The following is a 27885-nucleotide window of genomic DNA, read 5'->3' as shown; positions in this document are numbered from 1 at the left end:
CATTCCAATTCTTTTCATAATTGGTATGAAGCATTTTTGGAAAGAGTGACATAAATTGTATATTTCAGGACTTCTGCACCCATGGAGCCTTAAGGGCGGGGCAAATTAAAAACTGCCAAAACTGACCAATTTTCAAAAATCTCCACAACCGCATATCTTTACGAACTAAATGCGCAGTGATGTAGAGCAGGAAGGTTTCTACCAATGAGGTAAATTTCATGATCCCCTGGGTAGACGTTCTGACTCCAGGGCGGAACCAAACTTAGTATATAGTATTATGTGAAACATTTAAAAATACCCTCATTAATGCTATTGATACTAAATTGAAACTAAATAGATATTTAGAAGGAGTAGGCAAACTGTAAAGTTCATGATCTCAAAGAGTAAGGGTTATGGTTTTAGGGTAGGACCAAAATTATCCTTGTCTTTTTGATTTGAAAAACTTCTTTAAGCTTGCTTATACGGTATAAACACTAATACACATCTTATGAAAAGCAGAAAAGGATGTACCAAAATTGTGAATTTCACAACACCACAGTGTTGACTCTAGGATGGGTCCAAATTAGTCATATTGATTTAGGAAAAGGTTCTTGATTTCAAATTCACTTGAAGTTTTATTTCAGAATTCACATTTGATTTACATCACTTCTCGCATATGCAGTGGCACAATGCGTCTGGGGATTCTTTTTCACCGCAATTGATATTTTTATGAGAAGCAAAGATAGGAGCTGGTAGAGCATTAATTAGATCCTGTAGTGTATCTCTGTTAGGGTCTTGTAAAGTATCTGGATTCAGTAAAGGTACGGTAACGCATATTCATCAGTCCCATTGACTGGGATATCAAATATGTTTAAAACTGAAATGTGATTTTGAAGATTTCATTTTTGAAAGGGAACTTGGAATACAAGTTTGATTACCACATGTGGAATTAAAGCTAAGTTTGTTTAAAATAAAGTTGTAATGATTAGCATTACAAACAAAAACGATGTTGTTACAAACTTTGTCAACTGGAACCAATACATACATGTATTCCTGAAGAGACATTTTTTGTCGAAATGCGCATCTGGTGCATCAAAATTGGTACCGTATAAGTTTTACATTATGACTCCTGGGTCGAGGCCTCTGCTGGTGGACTGTTAGTCCCCGAGGGTCTCTACAGCCCAGTAGCTAAGTACTTCGTTACTAGCATGAAAATACGGATGTATATTTAATACACGTATCAACACTTCGCGAAAGTTACGTCCCTTGTCCGCCATCTCTCGGATAAAAATCGTATTTCCCTACGTTGGCCTTTGTAATTTTCCTATCTGTAGCTTTGACATCTGTTATTTTTCCATCAATTGCAGTTAACTACAATATGCCCCAGATTGGGGCAACCCATTAACTTGTATGAAAACTTGGTAATTGGCTAAAATTCCAAGTAATAACATCTTATATTTGGTAAGGTAAAGAAGGAAAACTTGGTTTTTCACCGATATACCTTTGGCTGACCCCGCAAAGGGACGTAACTCGCGGCGAAGTGTTGATACGTGTATTGCTGTGATAAAATTTAGAAATTTATTTCAAAATTAAGGATTATCTCCCTCATGCATAGCTCTTATCCTTAGACAAATTCGACTCCACTTTTCCCCTAAAATAACTCTTACAAGTTTATTTGTTATTTCGGATTTCAAACTTTCGGTTGAGCATCACTGAAGAGACATTTGTCAAAATGTGCATCTGATGCATCAAAATTGGTACCGTATAAATTTTACATAACTTATCTAATTCTTTTATCACTTCTGGTTACTAAACATAGTGGGATAAATGGTACACACTTGTTTAATGTGTCTAATACGAGATTTTAATATTCTCTAATACTTTTTATTCATGCTAACAAGGTAACAAGTTCTTCCTTTTCACATTTAGCCTATCGTACGGCAAAATCTTCGACATCATTCATAAAAGAGACGAAGTTCTCTTGACAATTGAAAGATCGGGCTCTCTGAATCTTGGATATTTTAAAATAAGTGCCAATGGGTAGTCAAGTACCCCTCGCTTGTCGTAAGAGGCGACTAAATGGGGCGGTCCTTCGGATGAGACCGCAGAGATCGAGGCCCCACTCGACAGCAGGTGTGGCACGATAAAGATTCCTCCCTGCTCAAAGGCTGTAAGTGCCGAGCATAGGCCTATTTGCAGATCTTCACCGGCAATGGTGACGTCTCCATATGAGTGAAATCTTGGATATTTTAAAATAAGTGCCAATGGGTAGTCAAGTACCCCTTGCTTGTCGTAAGAGGCGACTAAATGGGGTGGTCCTTCGGATGAGACCGCAGAGATCGAGGCCCCACTCGACAGCAGGTGTGGCACGATAAAGATTCCTCCCTGCTCAAAGGCTGTAAGTGCCGAGCATAGGCCTATTTGCAGATCTTCACCGGCAATGGTGACGTCTCCATATGAGTGAAATATTCTCGATCGTCCCGATATCAAGCAATATCCGATCAAACCAACCTATTTGACCAGGTGATATCACAAGTCAAAATGAATATGTGATATCACCAAATGGGAAAAAAGATACCAACGATTTGACGTGATGAAAACATCAATTCAGAACCGATTCGCTTATTCTTATCTACCAATTGCCAGACTGAGTTCCCCCTAATTTCCTCTAACGAACTTCAAGAGCCATCACTCTTGTCAAGTAAACTATCTACTAATCAGAGTTACATTTGTGAATGTTTTCAAAAACCTTTGTAAGAACTCAAAGTGAAGGAGATTATAGAGCGTTTGAATGTTGAATATGTAAAATATATTCAGATAAAAAGACAGTGGTGAGGGCCTTACTACATTTCTACTGTGTCAGATTTGACTCATTCAAATGCCGGGGATGGATTCCAACATGTTTCAATGAAGCTGGTATTTTTCAAATTTGAGTCTACGTAAACCACACAGATACTTTCCATGATCGTCATTTGAATTAAGTGCATATTAATTGATTATCTCTTCAGTTGTTATACGACAAGTCAGTTGATGGTATTATACCGGTAACTTTGCAATCAAAATGAACTTAGTCAAGTGTAATTCCATATATTTAAAACAATATTTGTTGCATGTGCGATTTTTTTCATTTCTCTGTATCTTTTTCTCTTAATTTTTGTAGCCCTGACTAGGATTTTGTATAAGTTGAAACAATAATCAATTGTTTTCAAAGGAACTCTCTGATGGTATCTGATTCTGCTTCTTAAGGTGGACAGGACTGTTTACATACCTGTGGATTTGAGGATAGTATTGTTTGCCGGTGAAAGTAATGAGAAAATGCCATGTAAGGTGTCCCTTTTCGGTGTCGGCAGACGAGACAGGTAACAATGGACATTTCAACAGAATTGTTTTTCATCAATTCAATAATGTGGTTTTTAAATTAAATTGTATATCGATTTCTCCTTAAAGTAAGCAAAACCAAAATACTGGTGAGATGCCTGAAGCATAAGCGTCGCCACGTATATAATCGTCAGCAACTTAGTACATATATAAAAGACGCGTTTTGATTGGATGTCCTGTAAAGTCTGAACAGATGATATTGGTAAGATGACCTACTGAATGGGTGGTATAACTAATTCTAGTAGGTGATGTGTTGTTTATTAATAATAAATATCATGGCGCCCCCATAAGGAAAGACTTGAGGACTTTTAAAAGAAATAGTCGATAATTCTATAATCTCCAACTCAAACTCGACAAGGGTGATTAATCGTTAATATCGAATAAGATAGAGCGCAAAGTTAATATTCGGCGAAGTTGTAATGATTGGAGTAGATATTGGGCGTTGCTTTTAAGATAAATACACGCATCCCCATTTACCATATAATGGTTGATCAAAACACCTAGTTTTCACTTTTTAGTGTAATAGGATAGATTCATAGGGTCTACGCATATGCTTTGAACAATGTGCAATTTCAAGTATTTGACATGATTTCATTATCTAACAACACAAGACCTTGGCCGTTTAATACTTAGCATGTACCATCCTACTCCACTGATAACTTTTCGACCAGCCATGTTCTTCGCTGTGATATTGTTTTCGTTGGCAGGAATCTCATGTAGTAAGTGTTCAAATGAAAATGTACTAGAGAAATGAACAAATTATTATTATCAATCTACATTTACAATAAGGTTTCCTTCATGGTCATCGACATTCGTTTTCCACGGCTGTCCAGACACGGAGTGTTGTTTAATGTTTGGAATTTTCCGGCACAATCAATAATGTAGAAATGCGGCCAAAAAACCCCGAAAGTTGAACAGGACTGAGGAGCATATGTCATATATGACTTGCCACAATAGTAGTATTGTTGAAGTTTCTTAAAATGTGTTTTATATATAGACGTTAAATGTTGACAAGAATTTAATACTCTGCTTATATGTACATTTGTCCACTTGTCTTAGAGAATTAAAAAAAATACAGAATTCAGCTGTCAGGGAAAAGCAGATCATAAAAGAAATAGAATATATTTATTTCAGCAAACTTTATGAACAGAAGGGGACATCACCTACCCCTTATTAACTGTCCTTCTTGTAAACATCATGTGTGCGACTTCAGTAATATGATGCAATGCGAAACTTGTCAAATAGTAGTTCCCCACTGGAATCTGCCCCCACAGGATGTCAGATGCGTGGCGGTAAGTCACCATAAATTTACTCATATTTTCCAATTATTTCAGTACTTATCAATTCTTTACAACTTTGTAACTATTTCATCACTGGAAATATGAATTCTGGAAAGAATATGTGTTCCATGATAGAAACTAATTTGAATGAGAAATCCAAAATGATTAAAATATATATATGTAAAACTTATACGGTACCAATTTTGATGCACCAGATGCGCATTTCAACAAATAATCTCTTCAGTGATGCTCAACCGAAATTTTTGAAATCCGAAATAATAAACTTGTAAGAGCTATTTTAGGGAAAAACAGAGTGCCAAAAAAACTGGAGTCAAATTCGTCTAAGGATAAGAGCTATGCATGAGGGAGATAATCCTTAATTTTGAAAAAAATTCTAAATTTTATCACAGCAATTGAATATACATCCGTATTTTCAAGATAGTAACGAAGTACTTAGCTACTGGGCTGTAGAGACCCTCGGGGACTAACAGTCCACCAGCAGAAACCTATACTTTACACTTAACTCAGTTTGGTTTATTCTTTCTTTTTTACAACAACAGGATGGACATTGTCACGAAGACAATCATAATCATTGTTGTGATACCGAGGCATGCGTAGGTAAATGGCGGGTTTTTCCTTGCATGTTTTGTTTGTATTAATGAAATTGATAACGGGAATCGAACATCGGTCCTTCAAAAAAAGTTCAATAATGTCAATTGCAATTTCAGCTTCTGTATTTGGACAATTTAATAGACTGACGACTACATCCAACCACAATACCATGCAAAATACAGGTGTTCTCTCTATCTCTCTCTAAGTGGAAAGAAAGAAAATAATGAAGAAAGATACCTACCAGATCATGATTTGCGCGAAAAAACATATCGCTTTAATATTTTTTATTAGTATCCATAATTTCTGAAAGCTTATTACAAACAATTATAAAACTAGACTATTGATAACTAAGTATGTAGAATAAGCCTGGACATTATAGCATTCTGATATGTATTTTGCAGATCCTTTTGCACATTGTCCGCGCTGTCATGGTGGTTATTGTGACTTTGTCAATCGTGATCAATGCTACATGTGTAAATTTGATTTGCATGACAACCAACTACCGCACCTTCATTGTCTGAGGCAGGGAGTAAGTAAACAAATATCATTGTCTTTAATTTTGAAAGCAATATTTTATTCAAAAGGAATGGGATTGGAAAGCAGTCACAACCTATTTTAGCCCTGTCTCTCATTGACTTTATACACATACTACAATGTAAATTACAATAAGTGTTAATAATGGAGAATATAAGGTAATTAATACTGCATATATTTCATCAATGTCCTCGAAAAAATCCTCGTTTATATTTTCCCTTTATCTTTTAATTCTAATATGCCAATGCCATTTACTGACATCTACTTTTTGTCTTTAACATCACGATCAGACAATTCGACAGTATTATCTGACAAGTCAACATAATCATCTGACAAGTCGACAAAAAATATCATTATGTCGACTTGTCACACCTTTATGTCGGCGCGTTAAATCATAATGTCGATTTTTCAGATCACTATGTTTGTAAATGGATGGCACATTTTGGGCGTGAACGCATTTTTACGGATACTTTTTAATTATTTGACAAGTGGACGGAATATGACAAGTTGAGATAATTAAGTACAAATTGACATAATCATCTGACAAGTCGATATAATTATCTGACAAGGAATGACAGAAATATGCCACCATAGCTTATGTATCTGAACTGATTCAATACGCGAAAGCGTGTTCTGCGAATGATAAATTTCTAAATCGAGACGCGCTACTGACAAATAAGTTGATGTTACAGAGGGTTCAACAGTTTCGTTTAAAGTCAACATTTCGCAAATTATTTGGTTGTCACTATGATCTAATTTGCAAATACAAGCTAACACTAGGTCATATGGCGTCTCCCTTGTTTCATTCCTATTGTAGATCGTTCTTTACATATTGATTTCGAATACGGATTACACCGTTTACACTATGTGCAACAATTATCGGGTTATTTGTGTAATGTGACCAAAAAATCTATAAATTGTTAACGTTAGAGTAAGAAAATTGATAATACTGTAAACATACTCTGTTGTATAATTCATTGAAACAAAGCTGCCTCTTTATTTGGTAATATTTATTAGCCAATTTGTATATTCAAAATGATGAGATATTTGATGAAAGAAATGCCTCTCCATGAACACCATTTAACCAAAGTTAGTCTTGTTGTTAATAAGATACCGTATAACAGTTGCTTTTTCCGCGGGGTGATAAATTTGACATATATTAGCGATTAGATAGCTTTCCGTCAAAATTTCATTCGCCAAATATGCACCCAATTGCAACATCAGTATTTTAAGAGCGATAACTCTTCCTTGTCCGCCAAAATTTATTCTGCTAAATTTATTAGCATACCTTTAAACCAGCAAATCGCCAACTTTTGACCCGCGAAAAAATATCCCGCTTTACGGTATTTAGAAATGTTCTACCAATTCTCACGAACACATTTATTTGACCCATCAATGCCAAAATTTGAACTAATCTAAGCCTAAACTTCGAGGATGTTTGCATTTTTTTTTAATGAATCATACTGTTTTGTTTTCGAGGAAGTATTGGACTCATATTCTGATTTGAACCCGACACATGGTATGAATAACCTTCAATTCGACTTTTAGATATATCGATGACGTTTTGTCTATTAACAATGATAGCTTTCATTCATATGTCGATTTGATATATCCCTGTGAGCTCGAAATAAAGGACACCACAGAGTCGTCCACTTCTGCTTCATACTTAGATATTTTATTGAAAGTAGACATTAACGGCAAACTGACAACTCAACTGTATGACAAACGGGATGATTTCAGCTTCTCCATCGTCAACTTCCCACATTTATGTAGCAATATTCCATTATCATCTGCATATGGTGTTTATATATCTCAACTGATTCGATATGCAAGAGCTTGTTCTGGGTATAGTCAGTTTTTAAATCGAGGTAAGCTACTGACAAACAAGTTGATGGTACAGGGATTTCAACAGTCTCGATTGAAGTCAGCATTTCGCAAATTCTATGGTCGTTATAACGATCTAGTTCGTCAATACAACCTCGCATTGGGTCAAATGCTGTCTGACGTGTTTCATGCCGATTGTTAAGCCGTTCTTGGCACACTAATTTCACTACGGATAACTCTGTTTACCTGATCAGGATATAGGGCTCACGGCGGGTGTGACCGGTCAACAGGGGATGCTTACTCCTCCTAGGCACCAGATCCCACCTCTGGTGTGTCCAGGGGTCCGTGTTTGCCCAACTATCTCTTTTGTATTGCTTGTAGGAGTTATGAGATTGATCACTGTTCGTTATCTTCACCTTGCATCTACTCGATATAAGTTTTGTTATTTTTGGCAAGTTCCAGAGAGAAAACTTATAACTAACATAAATCCATTTATCCTGTTTCATAAAAATATGTGTTGTCCTTCAGTTCAAATCTTGCTTATCAAAAATGCTTGATGACAAGTTTAGTTGAAAATCGGGAAATGTGTCTTGATAAGAAATTGACAGACGATTGATAATCATTGAGGGAAAAGATGAAATTGAAAATGGCGAAGCGGTTTAGAAGAAAGCAAAAGTGTGAAACATTAACAGACAGACGACATAGAAACGACGAACAAACACCGATGAAAACAAGTTAAATTGCGTTTTCATCCCAGTGAGCTTATAATGGAATTTTATTCTTTCAAATCACTGGATTCTTTTTAGGAACACTGTGATCCCAACCATAGTCTTTGCTGTAAAGAAGAAACATGCATAGGTAATAGAAAAAGTAACACATCAATATGTACAATGTAATTCATTTCAATATAATTTTTATTGTACAGGAACAAAAATGGCATTGACCATTGATATTTTAGGATTACTTGTCCATACACCTATTTGTTATTTTTTAATTGAAAAACATTAATCTAAGCAAATGGGAAACGCCACTCTTTAGCATCAGGACAGGCACGTAGCATCGTTTTTAAAGTGAAGGGGTGGGATGGGGTGGGGTGAGGTGGGGGTCATTCAGGAGAAGTTGACCTCACAATTGTCTAAAATTCAATACCTCTATCGAAATAGTGGGGGAGAGCAATCTTACTTTGCAAGTGAAAATAATTAACTTTGCAAATGAATATAACGGAAAATGCACAGTCAATGATAACAAGTAAGCCATTTCTGGCAAACAATTCATATCAAGGCGAGTTTTTATTGTGCAAAGAAGTTCATGATGGTATGCAACAGACCCTCTCCTTAAAATACATAATCATTTATTAAGAGATAACAATGGTTTAACCTAAACAAGACGACACCGACTCCAAAAAAAAAAAAAGGAAAGAAAGAAAAGAAAGGAAGACTGTGAATACTTTGCTGTTGAATATTAGAAATTTGATATACATTCGATCTGATAATGTCTTATTTTCATTCAATTAGAGATGCAAAAGAATTAAAAAGGATGAGATGCAATAACTCTAAGCAAGAAAATCCAACAAAATGTCTGCTTCTCCGAAATCTAAAACATCTGACATGATGTTAAATCTTACAAATACAAACATTTCTAAATTTCAAATTCAATGCGTTTCTCTTAGAAAGACACAACTCGAAATCTTTTTAAAATCAAATTGACTTTTTAACATATCTGGGTTTTTTTTGTATCTTTAAAATCATTTGATACTTCAATCAAATAACAATAATTTCTTTAAAAAACGGTTATTGTTAAAATGATCACATTTTTTCCTGTTAAAGCCTTTCAATTCTTTTCAGCTCAAGCCTTTGGCAGGTTTTATCCCTCGTCGATGCATTCGAGTACTCGCCCTACCATATCAACGGTCACACATACTGGTAATGTCTACGTCACAACCGAACCAGCTGGTAGCATAAATCACGTATTTCATATTGCGTATCAGTTTACAATAGAAATAGTAAACGGTTGCAATAATTAAATTTTGAGAGAGGAAACGTATACTAAAAGCACCAATACGTTTATAGACTTTGTCCTCATGGAAAGAGTCAGTATCCAGGGAAAGAGGGATTTTCATAAAATCATTGGATATCATTAGAGATGTATGGTGGTTTTGATAAAAAAAAATCATCCCCACCGATGAATGTGTTAATGATACAGTGTAAATGTTAGAAGGTTTGTCATTTTTTTAAAAAATTCATATGTTTGCTATCGTAATGTGATACAATTATTGAGATTTTTTTTATGTCAACACGATGATTTAGCTACCAGAGAAGCACAATATTCACTGAGCCCGGAGGGCGAGGTGATTATCGTACGTGTACCTGGAGCACAGTTTAAGCATCGTATTGACCGAGAAAATGTCAATAAATGTTTAATCATAATTAAATAATTTGAAACATGGAAACCATATACTAGAGGTTATGATACAATACCTGGTCGACCATCTTTGTTTACAGCTAGAGCACAAAACCCAGTCGTAAGTGAATTGAGACACGAGTTTGCATTGGACAACCAAAATTTCGGAATTCCAATTTCATTTTGTTCCGATGAAGAAAAATCAGATATTATATTCACATCGAAGGCACATATAAATGAATACACATGTAACATTTTAATCTTTCTTGTTGATTGGATCTCAACCAACCAGAAACCTCAGAATTACCCAATCATATAGAGATCTAATTTCTTTTTATTTTTTTCGTATTTGTGAAAAAAAGATGAAAAGTGATGCTTCGATAATTTTTGATTTTTAACAGATACGTTTGTATTTTGTCCAATTTGTACCGATCAGTTTTGTTCTACAACCGAGATCCATCACAATTGTGTTGGCTGTATCTACCATTATGATCACCAGACAACAGCGTGTGTGAAGGTGGGAATAGACAGGTTTCTCCCTGTTTTCTGTGTTATATTGACAATGAATTATCTTTCTTTTGTTGAATACTTAGTTCTTAATAATGACAATTTTGTTTAATGTTTAAAACGAAAAAAACAATTTTCGTTGATTGAGAAAGACACGTGAATCTTTACTCTGTGAATATAACCATTTTGAATTATTGAAATAGCAATGGCATGAACACGAGTGCAGGAGCGGTAATCACCATATCTGCTGTACAACAACGGAATGCATAAGTATGTATTGTACGCCATACATTCATTTATTTTCGTCATTTTTAGGGGTTTTCCACCCAGATAAACAAATCTAGACTTTTATATGACAATCAGAGCCATAGCAGTGATGGTTCTTTATCGTGCCAACATATTCAGTAATACTTAATAATACGTGTGCTGGTTTGCACACACGACCATTACCAAATTATACATCTGTTGTCTTTCCTGGGACCAAATTTGGATCTGTCCCCATGTCCACCCTCTGGATCGTCTCTATGCTTCTCTAGGTCTTCACTCTTTCTGTTCCCAGCTGGAGTCCATCACATCGCAATCCTAGGGATGGAATTTGGTTATATTCTCAGAACATGGCCTATCTACTTCCATCTCCTCCTTTTAATCTCTATGGAGAGTAGTTGTATGTTTGTTTTCCTATAAAGCTCTTCAGTGTTGATGGCCCTCAGTCAGAGGATGTGTAATATCTTTCGAAGACATCTGGTCTGGAAGACATTCAACTTATCGATAACTGTATTTGTGATCTGTATTTGTGATAATTCTGCATCATACAGAAGGACTCCTTGAACGTTGCATTTGAAGATAATCTTGCTACCCAGGTAGATGGACGCTTGAATTTCCTCAATATCTGTGTTTCTAGCGTTGTAGGTTCTACTGGTCGGCTATCGATCTCCATGACTTTTGATTTTCTTAGTGTTAATGTTTAACCGAATTTGGCTCCTCTTTGCAGCCAAGTAATTTATCTTGTTCTGTATGTCTTTGTATTGCTGGTTGTTTCTTTTTACTTCATTCAGTGTTGGTGGTTCACAACTGATTGATAAGGTGTTTTTTGCTTGTGACAATATTGCCTCAGACTCTGGAACATCCATGCTAAGAAATCTTTCAAAAGCGTTCCTTCCAGCATTTCAAGATGTAATCTTTTAGACAGCTGGTTCCCTTGCTTGTCTTTGACTAGATTATTAGGTGTTAATAATTTCCCGCCTGCGTATTTGTATCTTAGAATAAGGTTTCCATGTCTTGTCTTGAAATTCCTCTTTGTTCTTCCTTTACAAGTTTTTCTGTATATTTGTTTTTTCTTGGTTCATCATGCACCTCAATGGACTTCTTTGTCTAGTTGTCTGCATTTTTCATAACAAACCTTTATAAAGATATAAATGTCTTATTATTTCTGTTTTTATCCAAACCACATTAACATGGGTATTTCACAATTTTTGATTTGGTCAGTTAGCGGCACCAGTCAAATTGGTTGTCATAAGTGAAAGTGCAGACGGTTTTACAATTTTCAATCACTTTTGTTTTGATATGTCTAATAGGGGATTCTGATATTCCTCTTATACTTTTAATCCATTCTGACAAGGTATCAAGTTCTTCTTTTTCATATTTAAAATAAGTGATTTCAGCTCATTTTCAACATTATCAACATCACCAGTAATGACATGTCCATCTGGGCGTTAATTGAAAGAAGAGGAAGAGCAGGAACACGTAGGTGGATTAAGTATAAGATGGTCTATATCTAAGCACTGCAAAGTTTGTAATCAAAAAGTTTGGATACAACGGTAGAAGTATATTTGTAGGAAATGCAGTATGTACACTTTAACTTGAAATATGTTGGAATACAAGACTGATTTTTTTTTATGACGAAGAATGTTGCTTATGTTGACGGCATCCATTCCTTTGTTAGTTAAGTTGGTGAGTTTAAGGAACTGGGGGCATGCTAAAAAAGGAATATCATCTATAACCCGCAATGGTTTGAATAGCTTGTGATGGGAAACATCCATAATCATAGAATTCATTTTATATTCTGGTGTTGAAAAATCCCAAGCATGGACTAGTTTTGGCTTCTTCATATAACGTATTCAAGACTCTGAATGGAATAGAGTAAAGTTTGTGCGAAAATGATGTGGACCTAATTGTCTGTTGATGTAAGGTAAAAATGAGTCAAGTGTGACATCATGTATATTGATCTTTTATATAAACGATGTCCATGACTGCGTTAACGTCTTTGTGTATTTGGAAAAAGTCCCATCACATCACACCAATATCAAGACATTTTCTGAAGGATTTGAAGTTTTATGCTAATATTTTTCCATTGAAGTTTTAGTAAAGGATTGTGAATAAAACAATACTAAAGGTGGGTTCATAGCAAAACGATTTGGTAAATATATTCTTTAGCAATATTTAAACATTTACAAATAGTTTTTGTACCTTACGTATGTGGGTACATTGTTCGACGTTATTCCTCCGACAATTTCAGTCTATGGATCCGCAGATGATCATACCGCAAATAAACGGTCCTGTTTTCATTGCCTTTATCAAGTAACAAGAAAAGGCTACTTGGCAAGTCATATCAACTAAGGAACATAAAAACGGTTTAGTCCTACCTCCATTCACAACGAAACCGGAGACACCCGAGAACTTGAAAAATGTGATGAAATCATTAACGATTGGGTGAATGTAAATAACCTGAAAATGAACATATCAAAGACCGAATTCATTTTATTTGGCAGCAGGAAGAAACTGGATAAATGTAGCACAAAAATTATTAACATTAATGATGATGAAATTGAACCAGAACGTTTTATAAGATACTTAGCTGCATATTTGGATGAAACTCGAGATTTTAAGGAACATATAAAAAGGAAATGCCGAACAGCTATGATCAATTATCTTAGGATTAAAAGTATTCGCAAATATTTGACAAAGGAAGCTACATAAATTTTTGTTTCATCTTTGGTAATTTCTCATTTGGTCTATTGTAATGTGATTTTATACGGCATAGCACAGACTCAAATATGTAAAATGCAAAGAATCCAAAACATGGGTGCGAAACTGGTAATAAATCGTAAGAAATTTGACAGCTCTAGGGATGCTCTCATTAACATACATTGGTTACCTATCGATTCTTGGATATCATTTGAATTATTTACCGTCATGTATAATTGTCATGTGGGCGAAGCGCCAGTGTATTTAACAGAACTTTTAACGAAACAGGTACCAAATAAAAAGTGGCGCTCCGTTCAACTTCTGAGAGTTGCTACAATGTTCCTTTTAACAGGCGTAAAGCTTCAGTGACAGAAGTTTTGTAACCATTGGTCCGAGATTGTGGAACAGTTTACCGGCTGAAATAAGACAGTCCAAATCTTTAGATAATTTTTAAAGTCAAACTGAAGACACATTTGTTTAGATAGTTTTAATGTACATGTTTTTAGTTTAGTAGATGTAGAGTGTGTTTGCATGTATTTGATGTATTGTTTATTCTTTTAAAGCTTTTTATATTATACATGTACAGCGCCTTTGAATATTCTGTGTAAAATTAGTCGTTAAATCAAATAAAAACAGTTTCAGTTTTTCAAAATTATATAACAAAATTATTTTGTGTATCCTATGTTCTTAACACAACCTACAGTACTATCTTGAACAGCTTTAATTTTGACACAGGCCCACAGAATGTATTGATATCCTGCATGCATTCCCTGCTTGTAATAACCTTTTCATCATTTCTAAGTTTAGAATAATTTTGTAAGTACGGAAGGCTGAAAAGTGGATGACCAAAGCTTATTTTCTCGGTAAAATCATTATCTATTGCAAAAGAACCTATATTTCTAAGGGTCTGAGATCAAGAGTATGCCTGCCATTGTACTTGTAAATTATTCAACTTTACATGTACGGTATAATATGTGTCACGAAATACATATTCTCAAACGTCCCACCTTGTACATTTCAATATTCTAAGGCATATGCATCCATTGTCAATTAGCTCTCTATCTCCCCCCCCTCCCCTTTCTCTCTCTGTTACAAATTCAGATTAGGAATGAACAGTTACAATCAATTAATTTGCCATTCCAGCTTCCTTGCTTGGGCAGAGGTACGGGTCAACAGCTATACAACAGCCTGGGCCTCATACAGGTATCCTCTCTCCCTCTCTTTCTAATCGAATCCTTTAAACATTTCAATATACAATGTATCTGCGTATGTTCATTCTTCTGTTTTATTTTTCATAGATCCTTTCGCACATTGTCCGCGCTGTCATGGTGGTTATTGTGACTTCGTCAATCGTGATCAGTGCTACATGTGTAAATTTGATTTGCATAATAAACAACTACCGCACGTTCATTGTTTGAAGCATGGAGTAAGTAAACAAATATGTTGTTCATAATATACTGACTAGAGTGCATACCACGTAACTTAGAAATCAAAAGTCGATTAAATCATTGATGATGTAAGACGTTCGACTCCAACATGTCTGACTAGATGGAATTTCTATGGGGATCCAGATTGTACAATGTTACAGTTTACTCCAAAACCTTACTGAGTATAAATGTGTTGCCGTGTGATATGTAATAGTGGTCTTTCTTCGTATTTGACTAGTTTTCTTGTAGGAGCATTGCCACACCAACGATAAAACTCTTTGCTGTAAAGAAGAAACTTGTATAGGTAATAGTTTTTGATGTGATATTTGATCAATGTGATATTTGCGGTTGCATAGAATATTTTTTCTCAAACATTTCAAGAACTGTTACGATCAATGTCACGATCAATACGAAGTTCAAAAGAATATGTAAATGACATAAAATTTATCAAAAATATTTATCTGCCAACACAACTGAACTCCACCACAACGCTGTGTTTATTTGGAATTATTATATAAAACTTCTGATTATGCAATCAATATAATGTGTTTACGGTGAATCTAAGCTCTGACAACATCTTTATGTTTATCTTTACGTTTCAATGTTAGCTTAAGGTGTTTCAAACACAGGTTGTATCTATTGTAACAGCTCAAGCCTTTGGTGGGTTTTACCCTATATCTGTGCAACCACCTGTTCACACTACAATTGGAACGACCACGGGCTCTAATAACCAAATTACAAGCCAACAAGGTAGATAAAAAAATATGTTTTCATACGATTTTTGGTAGAAGTTTCTCAAGACGCAAATTTGCCCTCAGACTGATATTTTTCGCTTCTTAGTTACAGACCTGTAGTTTCAAGTTTCGCATTTCTTATAAGTTTAATTTGTGTCACAATTCTGTGTGAAATTGTCTACATTACAATACATCGATCAGCACACGTTTGTTAGGAAGGTGATCGACCATGTCCCAGTCAAACCCCTGATATCATTTTATGTCGCAAGTTAATAATTAGTTCGTTATTATCTTAAGTAACATTGTAATATAATGAAACCAACACTCCGGTAACTTAATCCGAAAAGGTAGAGACATTGTCCAATTCTTAGAACCATTGTTGTAATGATATATAATTATGTATTTACTTACTTAATGTCCAAAGTTGTAACTAGTGCAGACTTTGTCAACAATCCACCACAATTCAAGTTCAATAGTTCAAACTCAACCAATGACAACCAACAATGCAACAACAATATTGACAACACAACTAATAGCAGCCAGTAATACAGCAGGATTTTCAACAACAGCAACAACTATACACTGAGCAATAACAAATAAATGGCGCGTATTCTATAGTGACTTCAACGCTAAGACTCGCACAAGAGTCGTCCACTTCTGCTTCATACTTAGATATTTTGTTGAAAGTAGATATATACGGCAAACTAACAACTCAACTTTATGAGAAACGGGGTGATTTCAGCTTCTCCACCGTCAACTTCCCGTATTTATGTACCGATATTCCATTATCACCTGCATATGGTGTTTATAACTCTCAACTGATTCGATACACAAGAGCTCATTCTGCTTATGGTCAGTTTTTAAATCGAAGCAGGCTATTGACAAACAAGTTGATGGTGCAGGGGTTCCAACAGTCTCGTTTAAAGTAAGCATTTCGCAAATTCTATTGTTGTTAAACGATCTAGTTTACCAATACAACCTATCATAGGGTCAAATGCTGTCTGATGTGTTTCATACCGATCATTAGGCCGTTCTTGGCACACAGATTTTGACTACGGATAACTCCGTTTACGTGATCAAGATGTAGGGCTTACGACGGGTGTGACCGGTTGACAGGGGATGCTTACTCCTCCTAGGCATCCGATCCCACCTTTGGTATATCCAGGGGTCCGTGTTTGCCCAACTCTCTATTTTGTATTGCTTATAGGAATCATGAAATTGATTAGCGTTCGTTATCTTTACCTTTCATTTGTCAGGAGACGGTTTTGACAATGCATTGCTACCGTACGTTTACTTGCTTTAGATAAAGGGCTCACAGCGGGTGTGATCGGTTAACAGGGAATGTTTACTCCTCCTAGGCACCTGGTCTAACTTCTGATATTTCCAGGGGTCCGTTTTTGCTCAACTCTCAATGTTGTAGTCTCTATAAGATAATGAAAGATCTCAGTACCTTATCATCTCTTTTTCAACATGCTTGCAAATGTTTTAGAAAAAAAGTATTTCTTTTTCTTGTCTATGTAAATCAAACTTCTTTGCCAATAATGTCTCTTCAAATAGATTATAGAATAGTATTACCTGTTGTGTGTTTTCAGTGAATTTGGTACACTGTCCGTTGTGTCATAGTGGGAAGTGCAATGTAACAAACTTCATAAAATGCGATTTGTGCAAAATTGCATACAATTTAAATGACCCGACAGCAGTGCCTGTTGCCCAGTGTGACAATACGGTAACATAAAAATAGTAAATATCTCTCTCTCTCTCTCTCTCTCTCTCTCTCTCTCTCTCTCACAATCTTTGTTAAATAATACTCGACTATACACCTGCGGAATTACAGAAGAATAACAAGCTAATTGAGCATCCTCAATCTACTTTGTGATATATATATATATATATATATTTATATATATATATATAAATATATATATAAATGATACACTAATAGGTTAAGGAATAAACCATCTCGAACTGTATCAACATAACAGTACACTTTTACACTTGGGGATTGTTTATTCCTAAATTTAGTCCATTAGTGTATCATTTTTGCTAACGAAGCAGTTTATCAATATTTGTTGTTTATTGTAGTACATCCGACACTTTAACAAAGTAGAGTTTTGTTGGGATTCTCGTGCTCTTAAAAATATGATTAGACCAAAAGTACTTCCAGCATGTCCGGTACTTACTCCCGTGTCTTTTACTAGAATGCTACGAAAAAGGGCGAGGTGACCCGATGAATTATATTAGACACAAGAATTTCGACACGTTTCCCATGCCACCTAAGGCACAGGTGGAAATGGACGCATGTCAAATCGTTACAAGAAATTTTGTATTTTGAACACATTTTTCGTGACAGTGGCCCGGCAAGAGCACAACATACTTTTCGTCAATTGTGCGTCACTGAGTTTTGCTGCTTGCCTATACAACCCTGATTACATATGCGTCGCAATTATTACGTATCCTTGGCGCAACTTTGATGTAATTGCTGACTGACATGGCGTTGCGTCTTTGTCATGTCGCATGAAAGATGTGCACCTAGTTCATCACTTTATGATATGCATTTAAGATGATATGTGTACGACACGGCTGTCATGAAGACAACGTTTGTGCTTCTTTTGGCGTATGGTGGTACACCACAGTTCATGCCCATTCGCAGCCCAATTCTTGCATTTATCAGGCTGGAATAAGAATCCTTTAAAATATTGTTGTAAAGCCTGAATGCACGAGAGTTTTACAGCATATCTACATGTATAATTTTTGACGATTTCTTACCAGATTAAAACCCGTAAATGTGGTCTTACGTGTTTCATAAGCTATACCGTATTTAATGACGTTTTATTAATTCTATGTTTAGAATAAATGCACAGATGGACCAAACCTGTTTTGCTGTAAAACCGATCAGTGTATCAGTAAGTAATGCATTTCTCATCTGTGCTATTATATACTTACTAGTGTTACTTATGCTATTCATCTGTGCTATTATATACTTACTAGTGTTACTTATGCTATTCATCTGTGCTATTATATACTTACTAGTGTTACTTATGCTATTCATCTGTGCTATTATATACTTACTAGTGTTACTTATGCTATTCATCTGTGCTATGATATACTTACTAGTGTTACTTATGCTATTCATCTGTGCTATTATATACCTACTAGTGTTACTTATGCTATTCATCTGTGCTATTATATACTTACTAGTGTTACTTATGCTATTCATCTGTGCTATTATATACTTACTAGTGTTACTTATGCTATTCATCTGTGCTATTATATACTTACTAGTGTTACTTATGCTATTCATCTGTGCTATTATATACTTACTAGTGTTACTTATGCTATTCATCTGTGCTATTATATACTTACTAGTGTTACTTATGCTATTCATCTGTGCTATGATATACTTACTAGTATTACTTATGTAAAACTTATACGGTACCAATTTTGAAGCACCAGATGCGCATTTCGACAAATAATGTCTCTTCAGTGATGCTCAACCGAAATGTTTGAAATCCGAAATAACTATGAAGTTTTAGATCTAAATATAGCCAAAAACAGCGTGCCAAACAAGTGGAGCCAAATTCGTCCAAGGATAAGAGCTATGCATGAGGGAGATAATCCTTAATTTTGAAATGAATTTCTAAATTTTATAACAGCAATTAAATATACATCCGTATGCTATTTATTTTACGCCATCAAAGAATATTGAAATAACGTAACTTTTCGCAAAATAATAATTGTTAGATTGATACTACCTATTCTAAGTACTGAGAGATAGAATTTTGATTACTGATCGTAAGAAACAGAGAAAAGAAGTGTGTCACTGATTCGAGAGTATAGGTCTGCACATATGATATAAACAATCGCAATTCCTCAAATCACAAAACGCAATGATTCTACTTTGTTTTACATATACAAATTAAAACACCTTAAATTTTGTTCAGAAACGTACAAAATTTATCCCATAACTACGATAAGATTTCTGTTTTTCTTTAACATCCATCAACTTGAAGTATATATTCCAAAAGTGGTGTAAATCAAGTGTAGATTCTAACAAAAATTCTAAAGAACTTTTATATGAATTTTTCCTCAAATCAACCACATCAAAACGTCCTACTTCTCAACACTTTTCGTGACCATTCTTCACGAGAAATGAAAGACTAGACTTTTTGGACATCATAAAAAGTTGCTTTTTCAACAAAAATGGAAAAAGGAAATATTCGTATCTAGTGATCAGTCATCCACAAATTGCTTTGTTAAACACCACTCTGATTCCAGGCACAGGTACTCTGAAGTTGAAATTAAAAATATGCTGGAGTTCTTCATTGACAATATCTCGGTAGTCTTTGGTGATCTGGTCTTCCAACAGTCTGTTGGAAATTCCTATGGGCACGAATTGTGCTCATTTGTTAACTGACCTGTTTTTTATATTCTTATGAAGCAGAATTTATTCATAAACCTCTACGTGAGAAGAAAAAATCTCTTGCTGTGGCCATATCATACGTTTTGATGTTGTTGATTTGGGAAAAGCTTTGTGATTTCAAGTTTACTGAAAGTTCTTTAGAATTTTATAGAATCCACATTTGATTTACACCACTTCTGGCATATGTAGTGGCACAGTACGTTTCAAGTTTCTCCTTCGCAGCTTTTAATATTTTCGTGAGGAGGAAAGATAGAGGCTTGGTAGAACACTTCATATGTCGATTCGATATATCGTAATGAACTCGAAATTGAAAACATCTCTTAGTATTCCCTATCTACCTCATACTTAGATAGGTTATTGAACATAGATGTTTAGGGCAACCTAACAACTCAACTTTATGACAAACGGGATGACTTCAGCTCTTCCCATATTTATGTTGCATTATTCAATTATCACCTGCATAAGGTGTTTATGTCTCTTAAATGTTTGATACGCATGGGCTTCTTCTACGTATGACCAATTTTTAAATCGAGGCAGGCTACTGACATAGGTTGATATAACGGGGAGTGGGGTTAACAGCCCCGTTTAAAGTCAGCATTTCATAAATTTTATGGTCGTTTATCCTGTGATTTGGGTAAAAGGCTGTCCGACCAATTTGGGCGTTCTTTCCACTCTGATTCTGACTACTCAGTTTACCCGATGGAGATATAGGACTCACGGCGGGTATAACAGGTCAACAGGGGATGATTAATCCTCTAAGGCTTCTGATCCCACCTCGGGTATGTCCAGGGATCTGTGTTTGCCATATTTTTAATTTTGTATTCTTTATAGGAGCTATGAGATTGATTACCGTTCGTTATCTTCATCTTTTCATCACTGAAAGACAAACATTCTCCATGTATATTAGTGTAATACTCTACAGTTTCAGCGTTAGCGTCTTATTTCAAGAACATTAATTCTTCTACTACGAGTGTTGGGACGGTGGCAACAGGTCACTCTGTGCAGAACATAACTGTCCCTGTCACATTGAAATCCACGGCGCAGTCATCGAGTGTAGTACCAAAAACAACACACGCTTTAACACCCAATCCTACAACAGCTGGAACAACATCTAGCTCTTCTATCGGAATGACAGCTGCAGCATCTTCGACAACGAATGGGAGTCCATCAACGCTCACAAGTAATTTGTTAATAAAATTATCGAACAGGTGCATCAAAATATAATGCAGTGTTTTAATCTCATTCCAGAATTCAAATGTTACCTTTTAAAATACATTCAACATAGTTTTACCGATTTGCATTTGCAATACTTGTCAGGTTCTTAATTGTAAAATTTCGTTTTAGCTACTCCGAACAATTGCATGGACAACATATCAAACTGCAATAGTATGAAAATGATAGGAGTATGTCATGCACTGCCTCAACAGAAAGTGTCGTATGACATTGCGTTTCTGAACTGCAGAGCAACATGTAACCTCTGCTCAGGTAATCTATATAGCACATGTAAAATCAAAAATACATGACTATCTATTGCTACATCATTTGAATGTTGAATTGTTCTTGGGGGTATATTCTTGTCTTTTTATACTCGCACTTTCTAAAGAAAGCTGGGGTGTATTGCTATCCTAATCCGTCCGCCCATTTGTCACACTCAATTTTTTCAAACACCTTTTAGATTCCAAGCAATAGTCAAGTCATCCTTTGGAATATGATTGTTGATGTTCTGTAGATGTGGAATAAGCTTTCGGAATTTGTATTTTCATCTGGGGGTCAATTGGTTTTGAATATATACATACATGTATGTATATATATATATATATATATATATAAAGCACTAAATAATCACAACTAGGTACTGAAAATTTTCGCCCCAGCCCGGGGTCGAACCAGCGACGTACGGCACCCACCGCCTAGCAAGATTGTCAAACCAGTGCGTAAGTCCACTCGGCCACAACGACTTCCCTAAAAAGGAAGCTTTGTTATGCTCTTAAAGCGCTACTTATACACACTGATGCAATCCCACACAGTCGCTGTGTCATTCAGTGTTTAAGATATTTTATAAGGAGAGTAGATCTCTCGATGCAATTGTATAGAATATTTAATATAAAGCACAAACAAACAATTATAACACCCATATATATATATATATATATATATATATATATATATATATGAGTAATAAGACTAAGTTATTTGAAATAATTTTAAAGATATACCGATTAATTAAAGGAGGGGTGAGAGAAGACCCTGGGGCACTTGACCAAACTATTCTTCAATGCATTCTAACGTAAGAAGTAAGAAAATGGGGTTTAGGGGCGAGAATCTCAAGTTTTATAAAGATGTTTGACCATTTATAAAATGTGGGGACACTTGCCCAACCTACATGTATCACTTACTGAAAAAAAAACATGGTTAATTACGCTGGGGGTTAATTATGCTGGGGGTTAAGTACGCGTTTTTCCACGTCCAACATTACGCCAGGGGAAAATTATATGGTAACTGAGTATGATGTGTATTGTATCAAATATTCATAACTATACTTGAGGGAAGAATTTACGTGCTTATTACGTGACCGCGTAAATAGTGTAAATTTCTCCCACGCGTATATAACCACTTTTACAATAATGCATTTGGACATAACAGTGATAATAAATATGATTTAGGGGCGGGGATCTCAATCCTGTTCAAGATATTCGACCTATGATAAAATGTGAGTGGGGATGACCCCATGGCAATCATATTAAGGGCAGCAAAAATATATTGTTTAGGGGTGGGGATATCAACCGTATTCAAATTATATTTGAACATTACAAAATGAGGGGATGGTGATGACCACATGGGCACTTGACCGACATAATACTCAGGGCATCTTGACATGAGCAGCACGAATGCATATACATGTAGTTTAGAGATAGGGATCTCAACCGTTTTCAAGATATTTAAACAATTATAAAAAAAAAAATTTAGGGAGTGGGAATGACTGAAGGTACTTTATAACGTAATGCGTAATGCATTTTGACATGAATAGCAAGAATATATATGGTTTAGGGGAATGGATCTTAACTGACTAGAAATAAATGATCTCAAGAGAAGGCATTAAATATTATCGAGGGCAAAACAATGCGATATTTTCTTGGCTGAATAAATTTTCAGATACTCGGATATTAATGCAATGACCCTGAATTCACTGATAATGTGCTGCGTCTGGCATTATTGTGTTCAACAATGATAAAAAAGCAAGAGAGTTTCCGAAGTTATTGGCTATGAGTTTCATTAAAGCAGAATGTCATTTTAAAAGTTTTTTCATAAAATTCTATGAATGAAATACATGTATAATGATAATAGAATTATTTCATGGTACATTTTAGAAACATATCAACCTCTGATTCCCACGACAACTACAACTAAACGTGAGTACAATATCCCGCCTTATTTTCACTATTTACATGTATGCACTCACTGACTTTCCTTTAGAAGGAGTATGACACTCCATATGATCACTTGGACACTCTCTACCCAAATATGCCCAGCGTCTAGTTTAATGTAAAATAACCCAGTAGTTCTGGAGAAGAAAACTAGAAATAAGGAAACTTTTTGTAAGATATACCAGTACCCATGGGCCATGATTTGAACTATTTAAAACTATACTATGTCATGAAGCTTTCACATAAATTTTAACTTTTCTGGTTCACTGGTTCCGTGGGGATCTGGGTTAGAATAGGTCCTCAGTACCCCTTGCTTGTCGTAAGAGGCGGTCCTTCGAATGAGACCGCAAAAACCGAGGTCCCGTGTCACAGCAGGTATGGCACGATAAAGATCCCTCCATGCTCAAAGGTCATAAGCGCCGAGCATAGGCCTAAATTTTGCAGCCCTTCACCAGCATTGGTGACGTCTCCATATGAGTGAAATGTTCTCGAGAGTGACGTTAAACAATATTCAATCAATCGATCAGTGATTCTTGAGAAGAAAATTGATAAATGACCCCCCTTATTTTCCTTTTCTTGATTGTCTCCCCTTTGAAGAAGGTGTGCTCTTTCATTTGAATGAACCTGAATTCCCTTTATCCAAGGATAATTTGCAGAAAGTTTGATTGAAATTGGCCCATTGGTTTGGCAGAGGATGAACATGTGAAAAGTTAACGATGACTATCCCGGACAAATTGCGTTCAAAAAAGCCCACTTAAGCCTTTGGCGAAGGTGAGCTAAATCATAACACCCTTGAATTCAAGTTTACTTGTAATTGATTACATACCCTGCTGTTCAATTACTTGTACCCTTGGCTGAACCGGATGGAACACTAAAAGAATTGGGGGGAAACAACTGAAAAGTGGATATATTCCATAAACAATAATTAGCTGATAATCATTAATAAAAATAGAAAAAATTTCATCATGTTTCATAAGGTTATTTAAGTATAATTTCTTTGTAGGAATATGTTATTTTGTTTCAAATGTATCCACATGTACGTTTAAAGAAGCACGTTTTTTCAGCATCTACCTCATGTCACGTGTGTGGAGACTACTACCAAGGTATCCCCTGTGATACACTAAGTGTTTACACGGGGCACACGATACCATGTTCTGGTGCAAACAGTTATTGCATGACAGACATTGTGCATGAAAACAACAATGTGAAGATCTACAAAAGGTGAGATAATAATTTCACTGTAACCAATATGAATTGTTGATAAAGTACTGACATTGTTTATGGCAACTGTAACATAATGTGGCCCCACGATTTCCCTGTATAGTAGTTCCATGTACGTCCGATATCACTTTAACATGAAGTATGTCTGTAAAATCAACATCAGTTATGTTAAATGGTGGACGGTCCGAAACACGATCTCTATTCAGAGAGTTTTCGGGGTAGCAAAGGGTCACCTCGATACTTTTATGCAAGAAACACACTTACTTGAATACTCTGTACAATTTGTCTTATTGAAAAAACCTATATTTTCTGACCTACATGTAATATTGAAACTAATGTTCCAACTTCAGCATGTAAATTTCTCTTGTGGGCATTGTTAACTATTAACGAAGTGAAATTGTTCTTTCTTGGCATAAGTAAAGGATAAATTGCTTCTTTCACTGATCTGCGCATTTGCGAGGCGTCCTTTGCAGCGGATCATTTCTTCTGTATCCAGGTGAAGCTTTCATTGACGGATCTAAAGATGTGGTGTTCCAGACTCAATACTGTCAATAACATTTTGAAAGGTCGTACACTGTATGTTACGGATCCATATCGTCTATGTAGAATTTACCTCGTTTAAGGTTAAGTGTCCAGTTGATCGATCGCCTCTTTTTGTCTGAGAGTTGCGTACGAATCTGAAGATAAGTGCGGTTATACGTTCCAATTTTTCGTACGAATTGCATCTCTAAAGATTGACAATTTTGTATATGTTTACGAAGACTACGCTGACTTGACCTAATATTAATACAGCTTAACCTACTTCTTATTTGGTTACTTCTATAACATTTTCTTCCTTGTATGATATTAGTGATAAGGCGAAAGTGTTTTGATCCCATTCAAGCCAGTCTGATTGTTTAGTCACAGAGGGCTTTCACACCACAAAAAGTTTCATAGAAATTCTACAGTTGTAAGTTCTCTTGTCAGTAACTCAGCTGAAGTTTGATCGTTGGTCTTGGGACTTATTGCCAAAATGCCAATTCTGTAAGTTTACTTATTTCTTCTGTGCGATTTCTGATGAACTGCCTTTGTTGGTCCCCCCCCCCCCCCCCGAATTGATCCATTGTAGAGCAATCTGACTATCACTCCAGTATACAACATGTTTAAATGAAGTCCATCCAGTAATGTCCTAGGTGTTCTCCAACTAATGATCTAAAGATGCAATCAAATCTAGACAGAATATAGTCCTACCTTTGTCGCTTTTCTGTTTTTGGCCATTATAAAGGACAGTTTGACTCCATCAGTAATGTAAACACAAGTTCATATGCTCTCTTACTTGCGTCGACTACTGTAAATATATCAAAACGTTCAGTTGTCGATGTCCTTTCTGTTGGTTAAGTAAGAACTTGGAATATGTGTCTATGCGGTTAGGGTTTGGACGTCCTGAAGTACTTTAAGCCACGTAAAACTTCATTCATCGGGCAATTTATCATCCCATGAGTAACCGTCTTTCCATATTTGCTGCATGAATAATTCAACTCCAACTGTAACTGGTCAAAGAATATTCAAAGGGTCATAGAGTGTAGCGGAGATTCTCGTTCCGTAGCTAGACTGCAGTCGACTTTCTTCAAAAGGTAAATGAAATTTCAAGGGATAAGAGAGCACTAGATTTATAAAATTGCTATTGTCCTTATAGTCAGGAAATAAGTCTATAGTTATTTGAAATTTACCACTATTGCATTGAAGTATTGTAAAAAGTTTCAAGTCTATCAGATAAGCCATATAGGAGTAGAGGTGTTCACAAGCTATTTCAACATCCTCCACCCATCTTAGATCCACTAAACGTTTAGGAAAATAATTGGATCCTCCCGTCCCGACAATATGCACATCTACATAAGCAATGAAGCATCGTACAAAGTTTCAAGTCTATCTGATAAGCCATATAGGAGGAGAAGCCCTCATATCCTATAAATAGGTATTATAACTAGATAAGTTCATGTATATGTAATGACACCCCTGTCTGAAAAAAAATGTGTACATTTTAAACGTTACATTATGTTTACGTAGTAAACTTGTTTTTATGGATGGGGAATGAATACGTCTATATATTGGTTACCTTAATGATAAATTTGTTTTATATAGCACTAATCAGTATTGTGCGCGAATTTAACTTGGGCTGTATTTCAATATGACCTTCAGCCTCAGGGACATTGAAATACATTCCGGAGGAAATTCCCGTTCACTTTGTCTAGACCAAGGGATAGACGGAATACATTTAAATGAGGTTACTGCAATTATGTATTTCGTGACATGTAAATATCTTCTATATGTAGGTGTGTGGATGAGACGGTGTGCAGGAACCAGTGGTTGTCCCAGACTTCAGATCAAGACCACTGCACCAATTACGGAAACGTGGCGATCAGTAGGGACTTCTCTTGTCATTTCTGTTGTACCTCTGATGGCTGTAACCAGGGACTGCTGCCAAAGACATCGACACTTTATGTTAAACCATGATTGAATGCTGAATTATGAGTCAAAGTACATGATAATCATAGTAAACTTAACACAGCTTGTGTAAAATTGTTATGTTCAAAACTTATTTCCGGTCAAAAGTCAGGGTCCATTTAGTTATTACATGGTAGTCCTGTTATCTGAAATTCAACGTAAGTGATATAGAAGAATAACGACTACGAGGGGTTCTTAATTGATATAAGACCACGATGCATATAAAATCAGTCGAATATATTCATCCATACGCGTCTTTCTTTAAATATCTAAGGACCAAATGTTTTAAGTTGGAGGAGGTCATGATATCTAAGACCTCCCTTGTTTTTCCTATGCTTGGTGTTCGTTCTTTTCGTTGAGATTCCTTGACAACCATATCCTCTATTTTAAAGTTGGTTTGCCGCTATCGTATAGAGCTGAAAAATTCCCGAAATATATATCAGTACTGTTTAGTATAAACACTCAATTCAATGTTAGATTTATTGCCTTGATCATCGGGTTCGGTTAAATAAGTCGGGTTCGATGTATACATGACATTTTTGCATGCAGGAGGGAACAAATGGCGACCGAAAACATTCAAGTTGTCAGCGGTGACTCTGACGAAAATAATAAACGCAAACAGGTTAAGCTACAGAGACACCGGGATCTTACCGTTCGACGGTTTGGAATTTTTTGCTTTTAAACTGATGACTTAAA

The 27885-nt window shown here is 35.7% G+C and overlaps 1 protein-coding gene across 2 annotated transcripts; it reads left to right on the top strand.

The window, feature by feature from the left end:
* The first annotated feature begins 68 nt into the window (after positions 1-68).
* On the top strand, positions 69-27257 carry LOC130052300 (uncharacterized). 2 transcript variants are annotated; one of them, XM_056156770.1, is made up of 22 exons: positions 69-230; positions 2797-2895; positions 3226-4076; positions 4492-4649; positions 5198-5255; positions 5366-5431; positions 5651-5778; positions 8414-8465; positions 9452-9529; positions 10409-10524; positions 10718-10784; positions 14622-14681; positions 14777-14904; positions 15155-15209; positions 15554-15655; positions 17232-17365; positions 18488-18542; positions 20982-21239; positions 21404-21544; positions 23428-23469; positions 24549-24705; positions 27018-27257. In XM_056156770.1, the coding sequence occupies exons 3-22, from the start codon at positions 3992-3994 to the stop codon at positions 27196-27198; spliced, it is 2121 nt and encodes a 706-aa protein (XP_056012745.1). In that variant the 5' UTR covers positions 69-230; positions 2797-2895; positions 3226-3991; the 3' UTR covers positions 27199-27257. The 2 variants fall into 2 exon arrangements, with proteins under 2 accessions (XP_056012745.1, XP_056012746.1); XM_056156771.1 differs by lacking the exons at positions 69-230; positions 2797-2895; positions 3226-4076 and adding an exon at positions 4283-4316.
* The last annotated feature ends 628 nt before the right edge of the window (positions 27258-27885 follow it).

This window comes from Ostrea edulis, chromosome 2, assembly GCF_947568905.1.
Source record: "Ostrea edulis chromosome 2, xbOstEdul1.1, whole genome shotgun sequence".
Taxonomy (NCBI): domain Eukaryota; kingdom Metazoa; phylum Mollusca; class Bivalvia; order Ostreida; family Ostreidae; genus Ostrea; species Ostrea edulis.
Note: the sequence above shows the minus strand (reverse complement) of the source record. Positions and strands in the feature narration are given on the sequence as shown.

What these genes read in the sequence shown, in the direction of transcription:
- LOC130052300 (XM_056156770.1), top strand. Translation starts at nt 3,992, where the DNA reads ATGTACCATCCTACTCCACTGATAACTTTTCGACCAGCCATGTTCTTC. An exon ending in TTCATTGTTTGAAGCATGGA is followed by an intron (nt 14,905 to 15,154) that starts GTAAGTAAACAA and finishes GTTTTCTTGTAG; the next exon opens with GAGCATTGCCACACCAACGA. An exon ending in TTGCCCAGTGTGACAATACG is followed by an intron (nt 17,366 to 18,487) that starts GTAACATAAAAA and finishes TTCTATGTTTAG; the next exon opens with AATAAATGCACAGATGGACC.